Here is a 19,514-nt window from a genome sequence, read left to right as displayed (position 1 = left end):
TTCCATTTAGTGGTAGCCTAACCAATAAATTAGAGTAAATCATTTGGTATGATAATTCAGCTAGGTGAGCACTTATGACATGAATTTAGGGATTTTGATGGTTCATTTCTTTAAACGCCATATTATGGAACAAGGCCATAACTTTTTTTCATTTCACTGAGAGATAGACATGCAGTCTGTTGTGGGGGTAAAGGGGGCTTTTTCTGTATACAATATTAGTTCCATTCTCGATGGATAAAGAGACCAAGTAGGGATTTCAAGCAAAAATCAGTCAATCGGAGGACACACAAATTAAAACTATCACCCAAAAATTATGAACATCCGTATACCCACATCAACACTTAGCCAAAATGCAGACATATATATATAAATCGAGCAAGAAAGGAGATGATTTTAGATTCAAACATCTATCAATAGTCTAGAAACAAAAAGCTACCATATTTGTAAAGCAACGAGCGCGGGTGAAGAGGGAGAGAGAGAGAGAGAGAGAGAGAGAGAGAGAGAGAGAGAGAGAGAGAGAGAGAGAGAGAGAGAGAGAGAGAGAGAGAGAGAGAGAGAGCAAAGATACCTGTGGTGACAGAATGGGGTAACCCAAGAGTCGGGCTCGACAACGTCAACTTCAACTTCAAGGTAGAAATCGGTGTGAAAATCACTCCGATAGTAATCACCCACAAACAGAGCTCGTATGGGGAGGAAACGATGAATGTAACTTCCGCGGAAGGAAAATGAAGTGGAGGAAAGAATCTAGGGTTTGGGACGTAGTCGACGAGGGAGGTTATCCAAGCCATGATTCTCAAGGTGGGTGACCTGGGCATTGATGATTCTGAGAAATGGTAAGAACGTCGAAGTGGAGGAGAAGGGTACTCGGTAACAGAGTGGGCATATAATTTCGGGGGGAAAAATTAAAGTGCTCTTGCGATTTGGCGCCCGGACACAATAGCAACGAGATTATCCCGCTGCAACAAAACTTTCCCTATTACAAAGCATATTTTCGCTGCTCTTAAGTAATAAATCGCTGCAAAAAATTAAAGTTGATGCGCCCCAGCTTTAAATCGTAAATTGATGCGAAAACATTGCAACGAGTTTAATTTCGCTGTAAAAAATTACCTATTGCAGCAATTTTAATCGCAACAAAATAAAAAACGCTGCAAAATGTCATATTTCTTGTAGTGTACTCTTAAATATGGTCATTTTTTTTTTTATTTAAAAAAGGTCATTTTATTCTTAAGTCGACATAGAGAACACATTATCCACATCATTGATATTATACCATTTGATTTGTAAGGCTCAAATTAGTAAATCCTTTTATAAATTAAATCCTACAAAATCAACGATATGCAATTTACTACACACCGGCTTATTAATAAAATTAACTTCTCATAAAAAAGAAATATTTTAGCTACAAATAAATCCTATAAAAGTAAATTTACATACTAACATAGTTTTATATAGTATGTTAGATTGTAAACTTACTTTTATTGTAAAGTAGATCTAACGTACATCTCATATATATGAAGTAATGTTAGTTTGTAGGTTTATTTTTATGAGACATTTTTTGTGATTAGTATTTCTTTAAAATAAATATGGTCGTTCTTAGAAATGATCCTTTTTTTTTTAACCTGAAAGCCGCGAAAAGCCATATATGTTTTATAGTAAATTTCATGCACGCGGCTTCAATCCATCTTTCTTTTCTTGGGTGGTCAGAATATAGATACATGAGAATTCTACAGCCATAAAAAGATTACATAAAAGAAAACATACAAATTGATGTAGTTTCAATGATACGTTAGATCTAGTTTACAATAAAAGTAGTTTTACAATCCAATATATCACATTAAGTTATGTCAGTTTATGAGTTTGTTTTTGTAAATTTTATGTGACTAAAACATTTCTCTAGATATATTTAAGCTTTTTCGAAAGAACCTAGAGAGCCGGCTAGCCGTTTATGTATGTCTCTGCAGTGGGCTTGATCTAAGAATCCTTGTGAATTGAATTTAATAATTGAATTTAACTCAATAGTTTTTCTCTGCGGGCAATTTCACATGAGTCCTCACAAATTAGTCTTACTATCAGATTTGGGTGAGGTTCCACTTTCTAGGTGCATTTCATATCTCATGCTGCATCGACGTTTTCGCATTGCATCTATTTTTCTTTCAAGTAATAAAGAGAGAAAAGTTATATACTTTTAATATAGCTTTGGCTCATTCAGTGAATTTGATATTGCTGAGGTCGTAGTGTATGTGGGGGAGGTTTTTGCATACCCTCACCAAAGGACAAAGGAGACAATGGGTGTTTGTGATAGATGGCTCCATGTTCGAGTCACGGTCAGAGGAGTTATCCGATTCTTTACTTGCCATAAGCTTTTGCTTTTCATAAATGGATGAATCATCATTTGTGAAAAAATAAAAAACACACGATGGAGAATATCTAAGTATTAACGCAGTAAGTTAATGGTTAGATATTTCCTTGTGAGTCTTGATCTGCATTGACATCCTTTGATTTAGGGATGCTGCTTTGATGCAGAGATGTTGTGATCTTGTTGCCATATCTGGAGTTGGAGTGTTGATATGCATATTTTTTAACATCCCCTAGGAAGCTAATGGGTGGATATGCATATTTTTTAACATCCCCTAGGAAGCTAATGGGTGGGACATACACTTTTAGCTTGTCTCTAAGTATCATAAATCAAGCAGAAGTTAGGCCTTTGGTGAAGATGTGCTGCAATCTATTGAGTAGTGGGAATATACTGAATTGAGATATCTTTTTGCACTACTTTGTCATGTATGGAGTGGTAATCAACCTCGACATGCTTCATGCAGTATGAAAGATAGGGTTTGATGCCAATGAAATAGCTTCGAGGTTGTCATACCAGATAGTAGGAGTGGTGCTTAGTGGAATTTTGAGATCAAGAAATAGCATGTGAAGCCAAAATAGCTCATTTGTGGCAAGGGCAAGAGATTTGTATTTAGCTTCAGTGTTAGACTTGGAGACATCTGGTTGTTTCTTTGCACTCAAGCTAATGAGACAAGGTCCAAGAAAAATAACATAGCCAGTGATAGATCTTCTATCATCTGGATTTTCTGCTCAATCCAAGTCACTATATGCATTCAGTTTGAGGGAGCTTTTGCCAAAAAATAACCCTCGAGTGATGGAACCTTTGAGGTAACGAAGGACTCTCTTAACTAATTTCTAGTGTGTAGTGGTCGGGTTGTGCATAAATTGGCACAACTAGTTCCTGGTGAAGGCTATGTCAGACCTTGTCAATGTATAATATTGTAGTGCTCCAACCAAGTGACGATATTCAGCTACATTCTTTAAACAGTTACTATCATATTGAGACATCTTAGTGCCTTCAAGAGTTGAACTCTTGGCAGGTTTGACTCCAATCATTTTGGCACAATCAAAAATCTTAGTAATGTATTTGGCTTGTGAGAGGTGATGTCCAACATCATTTCTATGCACATGAATGCCCAAGAAGAAACTTAAGGGTTAAGATCCTTCATGGGAAATGTTTGCTTCAAAGAAGAAATCAAGAAAGTGATAGCTAGCATGCTAATTCCAGTCATTGTGATGTCATCCACATAAATGAAAAAGAATGTATGAATAAAAAATAAAAATGGAGTAACCAATATTTGATTTAATGAACCTGAGACTTAGGAGTGTGCTTGCCAGCTTATTAAACCAAGCTCTAGGTGCTTGTTTAAGGCCATATATGGCCTTATTAAGCTTACAAACATGTCATGGGACTGCTTGTTGATAAAGCCAATAGGTTGCTCTATGTATACTTCTTCTTCAAGGGATCTATGGAGGAAGATATTGGATACATCCATTTGCCTTATGGGCCAGTTAAAGTAGACTACAAGAGCCAAAATGGCAATAATGGTCGAGACTTTGACAGTTGGGTTGAAGGTTTAAGTGAAGTCAATGCTATCATTCTCCTCAAAACCCTTAGCCACTAATCTTGTCTTGAATCTATCTACACTTCTATTAGCCTTTTGCTTTACTTGAATAATCCACTTGTTGCTGATGATGTTTTTGTTGTATTTGATAAAATATATTGTGACTTGTGGGCCTTGCCCCTATTTTATTTGTTGAAAAAATTCAATTTTATGCATGCTTAGTTGATGGTTTACCAAGTCCATGTGGTTTATTCCTCTTCCAAATTTGATTTTTTTAATGCTTTTCTTTTATTTGAAAAGTACATTGAATGCCAATTTAACAAAAAAATAAAATAAAATAAAATAAAATTCAATCTGACGTTGGTGGTGAATTCACTAACCACCAATTCAACACGCACCTCCAACAACAAGGAATCTTGCATCAATACTTCTGTCCTCATACTCTAAACAAACGTCAACGTCGACACCACATCATTTGGGAATTAAGCATGGATATGTTTTTTCTTAGTGGGGGTCTTAAAACGCTTTTGGGGAGAAGCATTTATTATTGTTGTCTTTTTAATTAATCGCTTCCCTGCCATCGGCATTGACCTTCAATCCCCTTTCTCTGTTCTTTATGGTCATTTTTCTGGCTACATCTCACTTTGTGTTTTTGGATCCAAATGCTATCCTTACACATGAGACACTAAACATAACAAGTTTGATCCCAAAGCCCTACCTTGTATTTTCATGGGCTATAATGATCACCATTAAGGCTACAAATGTTATAACCACCCTCCCTCTCGACGAACTTTCATTTCCTAACATGTCGTTTTTTATGAATCCACTTTCCCATTTAAACAAGCTGGGAACCTCCATGTACCATCTTCCGCTACTTAGATATTATCTACATTTCATGAATGGTGCTATCTTATATCAAACACTAACACTACGGGTGCTGTTGGTACTTCCTCCTTGCAGGTCTCTCCTCCTGATGATGATTTTTTCATTCCAACAATGGTTGTGGTCGCCCCACCTATCTCACCTGTTTCGCCTTCTAATATTGCAATGTGGAGTGATGCTCTCCTTGAGATACACTTCTGTGACCCCACCCTTGCCGCTCGTGGCTGACTCCCCACATTCTCCCCCTTGCCACCACATGGTTACACACTTCAAGGTTGGGATTTACAAACCCAACAAAAAATATGCTAATTTTTATACTCTTGTTGATCTTCCATAGGAACCCAAGACTATTCGCTTTGCTTGCAACCATCTCAGATGGTACAAGGCTATGCAAGATGAAATCCAAGCCCTTTACGATAATAACACATGGATTCTCGTTCCTTGCACAACAATCATGAATGTCATCGGCTGCAAATGGGTATTTAAGACTTAGCTCTATTTCATCGTTGGGACATCCACCAGCTTGACGTCAAGAATACTTTTCTTCATGGAGACCTCCAGGAAGATGCTTTTATGGATCAACCTCCAGCTTTTACCCATCCTACTATTTCATCACATGTTTGCAAATTAAATACGACATTATATTGTTTAAAACAAGCCCCTCGTGTCTGGTTTGATAAGTTTAGTAACTTTCTCATTACCTATGGGTTCTCTTATAGAATTTTTGATCCCTCACTATTTACTTATCACTCTACTCATAGCACTATAGTTCTCTTATTATATATTGATGATATTTTCTTAACTGGATCAAACCGTACTGACCTTAACACTTTCACTGCTACTCTTGGCCAACAATTTGCCATGAAAGATCTTGGCATGTTTCACTATTTTTAGGTATTCAGATTACTTGCACTTCTGACGGTTTCATCTTGTCATAGGCCAAATATTCTCTAGACATCCTAGACCGTGCCCAAATACAAGATTGCAAACCAATGGGTGCTCCCATGATGCCCAAAACAAAAGGTCTCATTAGTGATGTTTCCTACTTTGACCCTGGTCATTATCATAGCATTGTTGGTATCCTTCAATATCTTACTCTTGCTCACTCCGACTTAGCTTGTAGTGTTAACTTTGTCTCACAGTTTATGCACTCACCCACCATTGCTCATTACAAAATGTTGCAACACATTCTTCGATATTTATATGGTGTAGTCGATCTTGGCAAGCATTTTACATCACAATCTACACCTGATCCTTATGCATTTTCTGATGCAGACTGGGCGGGCTACAAACACACATATGGAAATCGAGCCACACAACACTACCATATACCCAATGGCTACAAACACCCATATGGAAGCCAAGCTACCCACCATCACCACAGACCCAACGACTACATATGTATATATTGAAACTTAGCACAAAATGCTCTGTTTCTAATCTCCTTTGTAATGTTCTTTTATTTTTGTTATACACCTTTGTACATATACTATATATATAATAGAAGTCTCTCATGCATGTAGGACTATTCAACCGGGTTCCAACCCGGGAACCCGGGTACACCCAGTCTGGAAACCGGGTCTCAAATCCGGGCCGAAACCCGGCCCGGGTTAATCCGGATCAGACCCGGTCTGAAACCCGGATGTATTCAGGTTTTGAAAAAACCGGATTCCGGGTTCCAGGTTGAACCCTTTTTTTTTTTTTTTTTTTTTTTCTGTGTCATTGTAGGCACTCTGATTATGTGATTATGACTATAAATTGATCACGTTTTGCCATTTTTACAACAATTATCAAGATACAATCCAACCATAAAAATGATGGAATGCTATAAAAGTTACAAGCACCCACCTGATTAACAAACAAAATGACAAAATAAATCTGGAAAAACAGATCCAGAATACAACTAGCCAAAAGTAATTCTTAAAATATGCTTAAATCTAGTGAAGAGGTCCACGAGCAATAGCATATGACAATCTGCAAAACAAGAATCAAAGAAGAGACATTAACATGAAATCCTGAAATTATGGCATATACAAAGAATTACTGGAGTACTCACATTGAATAGGCTGGATATTTAAACGGTTGAAAAAATGCAAGTAGTAATGCAACTTGATGCTTCCTTTTCAATATGCTCTCACGTGTTATAGGTTGCATTTAAACCATTAATTCTACTCTTTCATCACTTGAGAATCAGAGTCAAATTTTTTTTATCAGTAAATAAGGATTTATTGATAATAGGCGAAGCCAAGTGTACATGGGACATACGCAAGAGAATCACAAAGTCAAATATCAGCCTAAATTAGCCATTCAGTCTTCATATGAAACGACAGCTAACTTTTGACCAAATAGGTTTCCCTGGACTGTCAAGATTTGGTGAAATAGGCAGAACAATAAAAAAATAAAATCAGTTCTTGAGGCGCATACGAATTAAATTCAGAAAAGTGATAATAGTGACTATAGATGATATCAAATTGCCTCGAATGATAACTGCATGCATATATTAAGTAGGAAATCCCAGAATAAATAAGCACAACACATACATTGCTAAGACAGATCCAAAATCTCCCAAATTTAAGCCGCTAAGCCGTTTGTCAACCCAAACAACTCAGAAGATCAAAAATAGGAATGAAAACCTAGCAGATAGTAACTCAAAAGTGGGATAATTAATATACAACCTTTATTTCACAATACTAGCCCTTAATTTCATGGCCAAGAAAGCAGAAGAAACAAAAAAGAAAATTTCAGAACCAACTATATTAAAATTTTATCTATGAAGGGAGGAAAGTAGTTCGACAGATATGTTAAGAACTCAGTTAAATTCTCATTTCTCTTATTACTAGTAAAAAATAGTTAAATTCTCATTAGGATATTTCTAAGAACTAAAAATTACTATGGAAAACATCCAGTTATGAACAGACGGTCTATAACATATACTAGCAGCATTGCACATTTTGTTTAATCCATCAATGAATCAAAAGAAATGCTAGACAAAGAAACCACTTTCAAGCATTCTCCTCCTGCTTTCACGATAACCAAACAGAACACTGTGACAGAAACATAGGAAACGTAAACTCTTTACTTTACCATCTATAGGGTCAGTGAGCCCAAAACAAAAGTTCGCCGTTAGAATCAACATCAGCCCAATACAGACCCCCACGCCAAAACTACGTTTGAAGCAACCCATTTCCTCAGCAGAACTTGCTTAAAAATCCTAGCTTTCTTTTCTTTCCTTTCTTCTCTCTCCTCTTAGGGCTTCTGTCATGAATCAACGAGAAAATTCCTTAGCCATCAAAACCCAAAGCAAACAATACATCAAACTAGAAGTCAGAAGTGACGAATAAACTAGTGAAGATTGTCGAAAAATTTCGGCAAGAAAATAGTTAGAGGAAGGTAAAATACTCACCCCATGGTGGCTGAGTGGCAGTTTCCTCGACTATAGCAAAGGGATCGAGAGCTGGAAGCAGAGAGGAAGTGCCGACTGGTGAAACCCTAATCCTGAAATTCGTATGGGAGGCAGAGCAGAGACAGAGAGGGGAGGAAATCTGAAAATGGGGGGGGGGCGCGGCTAGGTAGGGTTTTGTTTCTTTAGGTTATAACACCCGGGTTCCGGGTTTTAAACCCAGATCCGGATTTAAAATCCGGTACCCGGAACGGATTAATCCGGTTTTTCGAATCCGGATGCCGGCCAGGATTTGACCCGGGCCGGGCCGGATTTTGAACAGCCCTACATGCATGTTCTCACGGTGTGTGAGACATTTATGCAAATAGTTGGAATTCATTTGCCTTTATATGCATCTCCATATTTGAACCAAGTGCAATCATTTGACAAGTTTTGTAGGTTGATCGAGAACAAATAGTTTACACCTATTGTTGAGAAAGTCAAACAAAGATGCTGTGAGCACTAAGTGATTTTATGCTTTTGGATTGGAGGGAACGTTAGAGGTTGGTTTAGGGTGCATTTCGGTATTGAGGTGATATCATATGATCTGAACTGATTTGTAAATAATAATATTTTATAAATCTCATTGAAATGTATTTGAATATATAAAATATGTTGAAATATATGTTTGAATGTATAACGTAGGTTGAGATATGTTTAATCTTTTATAGAAAGTTAAAAAAAATAGTAGATCCCATCAATAATTAATTTGAGATAAGTTGAGATGAGCTTGACAATTAAACATAACCTAATTTTCAGTAGGGGTATGGGGGGATGGATGCTTTTCTGCAACACCTATACAAGTCAATGAACAAAATATGTAGGTATTAAAATAATGATAAAATGATAAATAATATTTTTTCTATACGGTACTGGATTTATCTTATGTTTCCAATTCCGTGGGATAGAGAGCCTCGTAACAACAGGAAAAGAGAGCAAGCGAGGAGCCGTACTGGCACAAAAGATACTTGCCGCGGGGCTCGAGCACAGGGAAACCATCAACTTCCCAAGACAACAACTTACCTAAGGCTCTGTATAGAATTTGAATCTTTGATCTCTTTTATTCCAGGCTTAGAAAAGTCTATAACATTTTGCTTAAAAGTCAGAACAGAAAATAATGAGATATAAAAAAGGAGCCAAATCGTATCAATCTAATCATTTAAGCATTGTCTTAAAATGAAACAGGCAATGTACAAGTATTCTGTGGTGACCCCCCGTGGATCTGCGATTCTGCATTGAGACGAGTCAATTCCACGCTCACTATCATTAAGAGAAATGCAATCCTCTTAAAAGAAAAGAAATACAAAATATCAATTCTGACAAGCAACCATTTCCATAAGAATGAAAGCATCAACATACGAATGGAGGCATCAATATATTGGCACCAGCAGGACCAAACTTTTGCCTCTTCCATTGTCAATTTGCTATGTTAAACCACCAAAAAAATCCTTCCTAGTATTCATTTGTTCCTACAAAAGGTGGAATAATAACTCGTTCCACACATCCGGTACACCCGGCAAGCACCAATGTATGCAGTCAGAGTAACTTGCAGGGTTTGACAATTGTTCAGGTCTCAGAGTCTCCCAAAATTTGCGGTAGATCGAAGGGTGGCCATCTTTCCGATACTCTGAAAGTTGAGTAATATTGAGAACTGAAACCTTTGAACTTAACCTGCCAAGGACATCATCCACCATGCGCATTGTAGGCAAGTCAGAACCACTTCCCCAATAGCTTTCCAACTCCATAGGTGTTTTTTCATTATAGCAATTACCTTCACTTCCTGGTTCCCACTCTCGACTCCTGAATTATTAAAAAATGCTCAATAGAAATGATGGCAAAGTTCTACGAAAGCCTAGGCCTTCCCCTTGAGGCATCGAAGTAGGATATTAATAGAGTTTAAATGTAAAACATTAAAATGATCTTCATCTGTAAGAATTGATTTCAGAGGCAACTTAGATTTTAGAATTTGTTCCATTACAAGATCAGAATATAATTTGTGGCATTCTTTGTCATAAATGCTTTCCAATTAAAATCCAGCCCTCCTTACAATTTAATTTGGGAACAAATCAGAATTTAAGCCATGACAAATGGAATATTGATTTAATATAAGGGAATCCATTTGTGCTTGAACTTTCTGTGTACTTCTAAGTTTTACATTGATATGGTCTAGTCCCCCCATGCAATAAGAACAGTGCATTTACTAATACCTAGCCAACCAGGTCAAAATATTGGACAGAAGATACATCCAGTGGTTGACTCTGGTATGTGCTTGACTGGCGCCTAACTGAAAGCAAACTGCAAATAAATGCAGGAAAGGGTATGTCTAAGACGATGGAGAAGAGGGGTTTATTTTTATTTTTATTTTTTCCACTTACCAGAGATGCGTAGGGGACATCGTAGCAAAAAAGACTCTTTTCTTGAGGGGATCAACTTTAGCAGCCACCCAATCTGCCCATGCCTTCATGGCCAATTCCATGGCCCCTTTCCCATCTAATTCTTCACAAGTTCCGTTTTCTTCAGCACTCCATCTGCCAAAAAGGCACAAGGATACCAATAAATAATTTTTTCCAACGCAAGTCATCTCCCCCATTCAGAATCAGAATCAGAATACTGGTTGGACAAATATACTTACAACAGCTTAACAGGGCCTTGTCGCCACCACAAGTATGTGTTGAAAACTAATATATCAGCATGCTCCCACTGTGATGCATGTTTAAGAACTGAATCAGGACGAATTATCCGCTCATCCAATCTGTGGTTCACAGGATCATCGGAATTAGATTCAACAAGTAATGGGGCCCAGAGAAATTCAACGGTCGCATTATATTCCTGCAAATGACATGAATATAACAATGAACAACAACAATATGAAATTCTCAATATAACTTTTTGGCAGGTATAACCCTATCATCACCCATATGCAAGAACCACTAAATCCCCCCAAATTCTTGTTTGTTAATTTTAACAGTTATCACCAAGGCTGTGAGGAAAAAAAAAAATGGAACTCTATAAACAACCGTAGGCATATTCTTAGCCACACAGACAGTTAAATGGCTCATAGTCACTCCAACTTCTTGCACAGGGATCTGGCTTACCTCTGCTCTGAAAATGGTAAGATGGGCATTTGGCGACATAGTTCTCTTATTTGCTGGAATAACTGACTGTAACAAACACACCATTGATATCCATTGTCCTCTGTTTAGTGAATCCCCCACAAACATTAGCCTTTTCCCTCTCAACTTCTCCCACATTTCAGTCACATCCCATCTAACAAAAGGAGCCAAGAAGGAGCAAAAAAATCAATCAATTCCAGTTAAAAATGAAAACTAGCTCACACACCACACACCTATTCTGAATTACATTCGTCAGTCAGCATTTAGTTGTGAACTTCAGATTCTACAAAATTTAAAAAATTACTGATTTTGCCCTCAAATTATAGTCGGAGTTTTATGCAACTCAAATCACCAGTACATAAAACAACCAAAGAGTGCATTCAGAAAGGCAACTCAACAACCGTGCTTGTTGCTACCAAAGACAGCCGTGAGACATGACCAACTACACTCAGCAAGAAAACTCAATGCTAATAACAAACCACCAGCAGAAACAACGAATACCAGGAAAAAGCACCTGTTCAAATTGCAGTTGTGGGGTTGCCATCTCCAATACTGGTACCCCAAATCAGGCCTCCCATGCTTGTGACATGCCAATTGGTCCGACATGTACGGACAATGCGACTCGTTGTACAGCGGATACGAAGCATTGTCGAATACCCATTTTCCCGAAAACACGTCACAACGCTCCGAAGCCACTCTCCGTGGACCAGTCTTCACCGTGCGGTCAAGCGAAGCAATTCTCCGACCACTATAGTCTCTAGTAGCGTTGCACTTACTGAATCTATCCAAAACCTCTGAGATCCAAGAAAACGAACTAAAACTCATCAAACCAGAGCAACGGCAAAGGAAGAAACCAAGACACCACAATTGACCGAGAATTAAAAAAGCAAAAAGAAAAGGAAAAAAAAAAACACAGTAAAGTTGAACCAGAAGTCCAAGTTTATAAAATTGCCTACCATGAGCTGGGCTTAAACGATTTGGTTTAACATATGTGATTGAAGTTTCTTGACGATGATGAACAGGGTCCGGTTCTTCATGGATTTGCTGGATGCTAAGTTCGTTGTAGAGGACTGTGAAAACTATAAAGATCAATAAGAGAATCACGAGCAAAGGGAAATGGGTTTTCTTTCTGCTCCACCGCTGCATCATGGAAGACAACGGATTTGCCAAAAAGGTGGGCAAATCCGAGTCTCCTCGGTGTCTCCCTCTCTCGCTCGTATGGGATTTTGACTAAAACGAAAAGAGCCTGATGGGTTTTACTGATTTTCTCAGATATTTTACCTGGTACTAATTGATGCTGGAACAGTCAGGACAACGATTCGGTGTGGCCGGTACTATTGTTCTTGCCTTACATCCATCTATACATTTTTATTAAAAACTTCTATGTATGTTAAAAATTATTTTATTTACAGACATTTTTATATGTAATTTTTGTATAATAATTTACATTTTTATATATAATTTTTGTGTAATAATTTATATCGATAGCTTGGTATCCTTTGTTTTGACATTAAACTTTTAGTTTAGTATAATATATATTTTTATAGGAGCTTAATTTTGAGATTTTTTGTAAGTGTCTTGTTCATCTTTGTATAAAGTATTGATTTTCTATCACCAATATAAAATTAGGATGCCGTCATTTTCTTAAAAAAATAATAATATATACTGAAACTTTATATCTTGTATTGGATAATTGTATAGAAATAAAAAAAAAATATTATTAAAAATAAAATTATAATTCATGAGAAAAAATATAATTAAATCTATTAATTTATCTTGGAAGCTTTGCATGGTAATGATTAGCTGGATGATCATATATATATATATATATATATATCAGAAATGATTTGTACAGTCGGGAAATGCAGTCGGCTGTAAAAAAAAAATTAATACAGGACCTACATAAAAAAAAAATTATTTTTATAGCTTTTTATAATTCATGCAGGTCTCCCTGAATATAAAATAATTTTTTTATAATTTTTTTTTATTCATTCCGTACAGCCGACTGCACGCCGACTGGGTTTCCCGACTGCGTGTAGCAAAGCCCTATATATATATATATTTGTTGAGGGTTGTCATACCATTCAATGTATGGCTCAACAAACTGGAATCTCCTACAATTTGAGGATTCAATTATTGAGTACCTAACCTTATGAATAATAATAAAGATCATAAAACTTCTTTGACATGTCTATATATTTCTTTTATTATATTCTAAATAATAAAATTTGAACAAACACTTCAGAAAGATTAATTATATTATATATTTTATATATGGTGAAGAAAGTCATGAGCTGTACTTTTACTTGTCGGTTCGATCGGCCGAAGGAAAATACTTTGATTTTGAGTGTGCATGAGTTATGGTTGGTGGGTCTACATGATATATATGATCCCCTCGACCATAGTACGTACATACATAGTTCATGCATGTCTGCCTCCCTTTAAATCCCCTCAAGCTTAATTGAGATTCATTCAATTCTAATTTTCCAAAACTTACAACAATAAGTTGTACATGATGAGGAAATAAGATCTTGTGTATCGATGGAGAGTCAACTATATTTATGATAATCCAAGATGATGGAGATTTTGAAGCGCAGGAGAAATGTGAATCCCACGTTGAGTAATTATAAAATAGACAATATGTTTGTATTGAATTCTCCTTACCATAGAATTGTCTTGAAGTGAAGGAAAAGAGGGTTTCAAAAGCCGCCTAGTGGTGGCATCGTCGCCTACATCACACGACGCGCTTAAGAGCAATGAGCTTTGGGCGCTAAGAGTTGCATAAATGATGAAATGCATTCCAATATTGTTTCCAACCAAACATGAGAATTGGTTGATTTACTTCTCAGTTCAAAAGTAATTGGTTGTAAATAGATTTTTAGTGAAAAAGCTCAATGCCAATGCTTCTATTAATAAGTTTAAAGCCCGTTTAGTACTGGCTAATTGATATAGACAACGAGAATGTGTAGATTATTTTGATACATGTGTTTCTGTTGCACGTATTAATTATATTATTAGAATTTGAATTTCTGTTGCTTCTTTTAATTATCTAGTGGTTCACCAAATGGATGTAAAAATTGTTCTCTTCTTAATGATGATCTAGATGATGAGATTTATATGAAACAACCTAAGGGATTTATCATGGCTAGACATGAAAATAAAGGTTATAAATTGATTAAATCCCTTTATGGTTTAAAACAAACTCCTAAGCAATGGCATGACAAGTTTGATAAAATAGTTTTATCTTATGGTTTTAGAGTGAATGATGCTGATAATTAATGTGTTTATTATAAATTAGATAATAATTATTGTGTGATCATATGTTTGTATGTTGATGATATGTTAATATTTGGAAGTAACCTTCAATGTGTAGAAGAAACTAAAACGTTTCTTTCCTCAATATTTGACACGAAAGACATGGGAGAGGCTGATTTGATTCTTAAAATCAAGATTGTGAGGACAATTAATGATTTATCCTTGACACAATTTCATTATATTGATAAAGTGATAAAAAGTGTAGTCATGAAGACAAAAAATCAGTCTTAACTTTATATGATCCTAGTCTTAAATTGAGAGAAAACGCAGGAAGACGTAGATCCCAATTAGAATATGTTAGTGTGATAGAGACCCTAATGTATGCTATGCATTGCACTAGACTCAATATTGTATTTTTTGTTGGGATGCTTAGTAGATTTATTTGTAATTCAGGTAAAAAGCATTGGGATGTTGTGTCTAGAGTTCTTAAATACCTGAAGGGGGTCGTGAATTATGGTTTACACTATAATAGAGAACTTGTTGTATTAGAAGGACATAGTGATACTAGTTGGAATAGTGTAGAATCAAATTCTATGTCTACAAGTGGATGGATATTTACGTTAGGAGGTGCTGCGATCTCATGGGGGTCAAAGTAGCAAATTTGTATAACATATTCTACTATAGAATATGATTTTATTGCTTTAGCAAATGCATGTAAAGAAGCAGAATTGCTTAGAAATTTGTTAGTAGACGTACCATTTTTGGACTAAGCCATTTCATATAGTAACGATTTATTGTGATAGTGAGGCAACCTTGCAGGTAGGTACAAGCAAGATGTATAACAATAAATCAAGACACAAGTTTAAGGCACAATTATGGGTGTGAAACACAGTACTCAATAATGGAGTAATCAAGGCTGAAAATGTTAAGTCTATTCAAATTTATTTGATCTGTTAACAAAAGACCTGCCAAGAGATATGATCTATAAGACATCAAAGGGAATGGGATTGAGTTCTATAAACTAAATCACTGGCGATGGGAACCCAACCTTGGACTTGAAATATAAGCAAGATTCACTGGGTCAACAAGTCGATAGAGTGATGATTGTCTAACACTAGATAATTGTTTAAAAGGAAATCATCACTTTACACCCCAATTCCAAAGAGATGTATTCTAGTGTTAATAGTTCCTGAAATTTAAGGACGAGTAAACTGTTAATAAGTTCATAGACAAAGTTGTTGGGGTTGAAACATGATCACCTTAGATGAACTTACCTATGTGAGAGTGAAAGTGTTGCCACTTCCTATGGTACCGACCATGCCTAGAGCTCTCATGAAACTGAGATATGCACAAGGCCATAAGAGTGCAAGTTAAGTGAAAACACTTGGAGAATTAGAAAATAATTGTGTGAATTCTATCCGGCTAGTTTAATAGGGTCATCAGTTCAAGATACGTTCACTGATTACCTTGACATAGCTTTGATATTATTATACTAGGTGAAGGTTCAAGTCCAAAAAACATCTTCATTGAAGCAATTTATTTTTGTCCATGTGCACAATTGTTTTTAATTATTATTTCAAATATATAGTGGGGGAATGTTAGATTTTGTTAAAATAATAAAATTATTTTGGGTATTTTAAATAATAATGTCATAATTTAGTATTTTAGCTAGTTTCCTTATATGTTTAAATAAAATCTTGTGCATTGATGGAGGGTCAACTATATTTATGATAATCGAAAATCATGGATCGCTTTTGAATTGGAGGGAAAATAGACAAGATGTTTATATTGAATTCTGCTTACCATAGAATTGTCTTGAAGTGAAGGAGATCAAGAGGGCTTCAAAAGCAGCCTAGTGGTGGCATCGCCGCCCGTGTCACACACGCATGCAAGGGCAATGGGCGCTTTGAGGCGCAGTACTTGGCACAAATATGAAATTAAATAGAAAATTAACCGTTATCTAGCTGTTGATGTGCGTTATTTCATACAGGAGTTATAAACTCCACATTCAAGAAGCTGGGGTTTTATGGCCATCAGTTTTGAATTTGAATGACCAACTTTATTTTATTCTTGATGGTCTATTATTATATAATCATTAGATCATTTTGAAAATGAAAATTTTATATATCATGCTACTATTCCACTTGTATCTCACTATATAAGTTGTTATACGTATTTATCACCATTAAATAATCATTTATTGCATGTTTCTTTATCATCAAATAGTGATAAATGCACAATATCATATATAGCGAGATGCAAATCGTCGGGATGATGGTGTGATATATAGCATTACTCTTTTGAAAATGATAACAACTCTCCAACAATTCATTTCTATCTAGAAATTCTTGTAAAAGAGTGTTTTAAGTTTTTTTAGGAAGTGTTCATTTAAAATAATGAGGTTTGAGGCTTTATTGTATCCTGAGAACATTTTTGTCAATACTATGTAGCACGAAGAAAGTAGACAAAATATGTTCTAAAGAAATTGTCGTTACGATCAAGCCTTGAAGTTCGAAATATTTTTGCTTCCGTGTTTTTATCATATATTTTCTTATAATTTTCCAACAGAAAGAAGCCTGGAATTACTTTTCCAGAACTTCTATTCCAGATCGAATTTGTCATAATTGATGATGAACAATATAAGCATACAGGAACTCATTCCATACATCAGGCACTCCGGGTAGGCACCAATGTACACAGTCTGCATAACTGCTGGGGTTTGCTATTTGCGTTTCGGTGAGAGTTTCCCACTGCTTCCTATAGATAGATGGATGGCCTTCTTTTCGATATTCTGAGAGCTGTGTAATGTTGAGCATTTGTACATTCACCCCTCTTCCTTTCAATTCATCAAGCACATTTTCAAGCACTCGCATCACTTTTGGATTTGTGTCATTTCCCCAATATCTCTCATCTAAAATTGCATCTGTTTCTTTGTAACAGTTTTCACCACCACCCCAATCTTCTCCACTGCAATATGCACTGAATGTTAAGTTTTATTTCCATGAACCATTATTTGGGCCACGATCCATCCCTATTTCATCCTGATTTATTATTTTAAAAAGCAATAACTGATTGCATGGTTTATATATATAAATTAATATGCACTTTTCTTCTGTTAATATTGGTACTGTGTCTCAAGCACTAGCTGATGTATATATATTTTACTCAGTGTGTCATTAATTTATTGAGAATATATATAAAAAATTAAGTAATCCATTATTTTGCATTATCCTAGAAATTCTAAGAGGTACCCAAATCCTGAATTATATATATATATATATATATATATATATATGTACACACATACACACACACAGAGACGGGGCCGGCCGGGGAACAAGGGAACAAGGGTAGGAGGAAGTCAAGAGAGATTATACCTTTCATGAGTTGGTGACATGCTAACAAAAAACAATTGGGTCTTGGTTCTATTAACATGAACTTCCACCCAATCAGACCATGTTCTTAGAGCCATCTCATAGACGCGAAGCATCTCTATTTCTTTATAAATAGCATCATCTGGACTTTCAAATGATCCCCACCTAATCATTGCCACCAAAAATTAATATTGTAAAATTAAAATATTGCAATTTAATCCATATCAGACAAATGATCAATTAAGGAGCTAACTATCTAGCTGGTAATTGGGGTACTTTTGTGTATTGAAAATACTTACAGAACTTTCATTTCTGGCCTTCTCCACCATACGAAGGAGTCAAACACCAGTATGTCTGCGTCCGTCCAATGCCTAGCATGCTTCTCTATTGCCTTGACTCTAACAATCCGATCCGGTATCCGGTGGTTTACCGAATCATCAGAGTTCGATTCCACTAGCAATGGAGCCCAATAGAACTCAATCGACGCATTGAATTCCTTCATTACATATATATAATTTACTAATTCCATTAGCTTTTGATCTAGTAAAATTTACAACATCTAGGAAAAGCGACGAGCTAATTAATTAAGTTTATGTTTTAGCTAGAATTATGGCATTAATGAGTTGCATCTTAAGATCAGACTTTTAGGTATATATTATTTCTTTAGACTATTGCTAATTCAATAATTCCTACGTGCATGCACGTCTCAATTCTAGGGTTGATAAGGCAGAACTACATGTTAGTATTTTACCCAAATATATATAAATTAAATAAATATATATATATATATATATATATATATATATATATTTATATACATATAATATATTACTCACAATGGCCTTAAAGGCGTTCAAAGAGCCATTGTTGTGCATGGATTTGAGTTTTGGTGAAATCCATGAATCGAGCAGGCAGACCATCGAAACCCACTGACCCCTATTAAGAGAATCACCCACAAACACAAGCCTCTTGTTCCTTAGCCTCTCCAGCAACGCTGTGGCATTGAACCTAATTATTAACATGGAAAAAGTTCCACAAAGCTCAAAAAACAGAGACAAAGACAACTACGAACTTTAACATGCATGCATGCATCGGTACGTACTGAGAGAGAGCTTATAGCAAGACAGAACGAGATAGATCATACGTACTTAGGAAGGTTACATTGGTGGGGTTGCCATCTCCAGTTCTGATAGCTCAAGTCCTTTCTCCCAAACTTCTCACAAGCCAATTGATCAGACATGAATGTGCATTGCTGCTCTTTATACAGAGGGTATGTTTCATTATCGAATACCCATTTCCCGGAAAACAAATCGCACTTCGACAATAAACCATTGCTTCTATATTCCCACACTAATCTAATTCCACTTTCTTGGGTAAGATAGACGGCGGTGATGATTAGGACGGTGATGAGGACGGCAATAAGGGAACGGAAGCTGCTTCTGATTCCCCATGTTCCATTAACAACTATTTCCAGGTTTTTCTTTGCCATTATTATAATTCAATCAATCTTCTCCAGCTTGCATATATGCCTTTGTACTGTGTGGGGGAGAGT

The 19,514-nt window shown here is 36.1% G+C and overlaps 2 protein-coding genes across 3 annotated transcripts; both read right to left on the bottom strand.

Annotated features, from left to right (window-relative positions):
- Positions 1-9,352: 9,352 nt before the first annotated feature.
- LOC122277587 (protein trichome birefringence-like 35) lies at positions 9,353-12,598 on the bottom strand. 2 transcript variants are annotated; one of them, XM_043087627.1, is made up of 6 exons: positions 12,290-12,597; positions 11,848-12,127; positions 11,316-11,487; positions 10,853-11,049; positions 10,596-10,748; positions 9,353-10,020 (listed from the first exon to the last, which is right to left on the bottom strand). In XM_043087627.1, exons 1-6 carry the CDS (start codon positions 12,480-12,482, stop codon positions 9,690-9,692), a joined length of 1,326 nt encoding a protein of 441 aa, XP_042943561.1. In that variant the 5' UTR covers positions 12,483-12,597; the 3' UTR covers positions 9,353-9,689. The 2 variants fall into 2 exon arrangements, with proteins under 2 accessions (XP_042943561.1, XP_042943562.1); XM_043087628.1 differs by lacking the exon at positions 11,316-11,487 and having other exon boundaries at positions 10,853-10,972; positions 12,290-12,598.
- A 4,494-nt stretch (positions 12,599-17,092) lies between these two features.
- LOC122275451 (protein trichome birefringence-like 34) lies at positions 17,093-19,514 on the bottom strand. The gene is made up of 5 exons (XM_043084516.1): positions 19,111-19,514; positions 18,799-18,970; positions 18,262-18,458; positions 17,966-18,127; positions 17,093-17,555 (listed from the first exon to the last, which is right to left on the bottom strand). Exons 1-5 carry the CDS (start codon positions 19,449-19,451, stop codon positions 17,207-17,209), a joined length of 1,221 nt encoding a protein of 406 aa, XP_042940450.1. The 5' UTR covers positions 19,452-19,514; the 3' UTR covers positions 17,093-17,206.

Source organism: Carya illinoinensis, chromosome 9 (genome assembly GCF_018687715.1).
Source record: "Carya illinoinensis cultivar Pawnee chromosome 9, C.illinoinensisPawnee_v1, whole genome shotgun sequence".
NCBI classification, from domain to species: domain Eukaryota; kingdom Viridiplantae; phylum Streptophyta; class Magnoliopsida; order Fagales; family Juglandaceae; genus Carya; species Carya illinoinensis.
The sequence above is the reverse complement of the archived record's forward strand: the minus strand, read 5'-3'. Positions and strand labels throughout refer to the sequence as shown.

Coding starts and splice junctions, on each gene's coding strand:
- LOC122277587 (XM_043087627.1), bottom strand. CDS start 12,482: ATGATGCAGCGGTGGAGCAGAAAGAAAACCCATTTCCCTTTGCTCGTG. Junction 11,488..11,847: donor CACAACTGCAATTTGAACAG/GTGCTTTTTCCT, acceptor TCCTTTTGTTAG/ATGGGATGTGACTGAAATGT. Junction 10,021..10,595: donor ATGTCCCCTACGCATCTCTG/GTAAGTGGAAAA, acceptor TTAATAATTCAG/GAGTCGAGAGTGGGAACCAG.
- LOC122275451 (XM_043084516.1), bottom strand. CDS start 19,451: ATGGCAAAGAAAAACCTGGAAATAGTTGTTAATGGAACATGGGGAATC. Junction 18,971..19,110: donor CACCAATGTAACCTTCCTAA/GTACGTATGATC, acceptor GTTAATAATTAG/GTTCAATGCCACAGCGTTGC. Junction 18,128..18,261: donor AGGCCAGAAATGAAAGTTCT/GTAAGTATTTTC, acceptor GGCAATGATTAG/GTGGGGATCATTTGAAAGTC.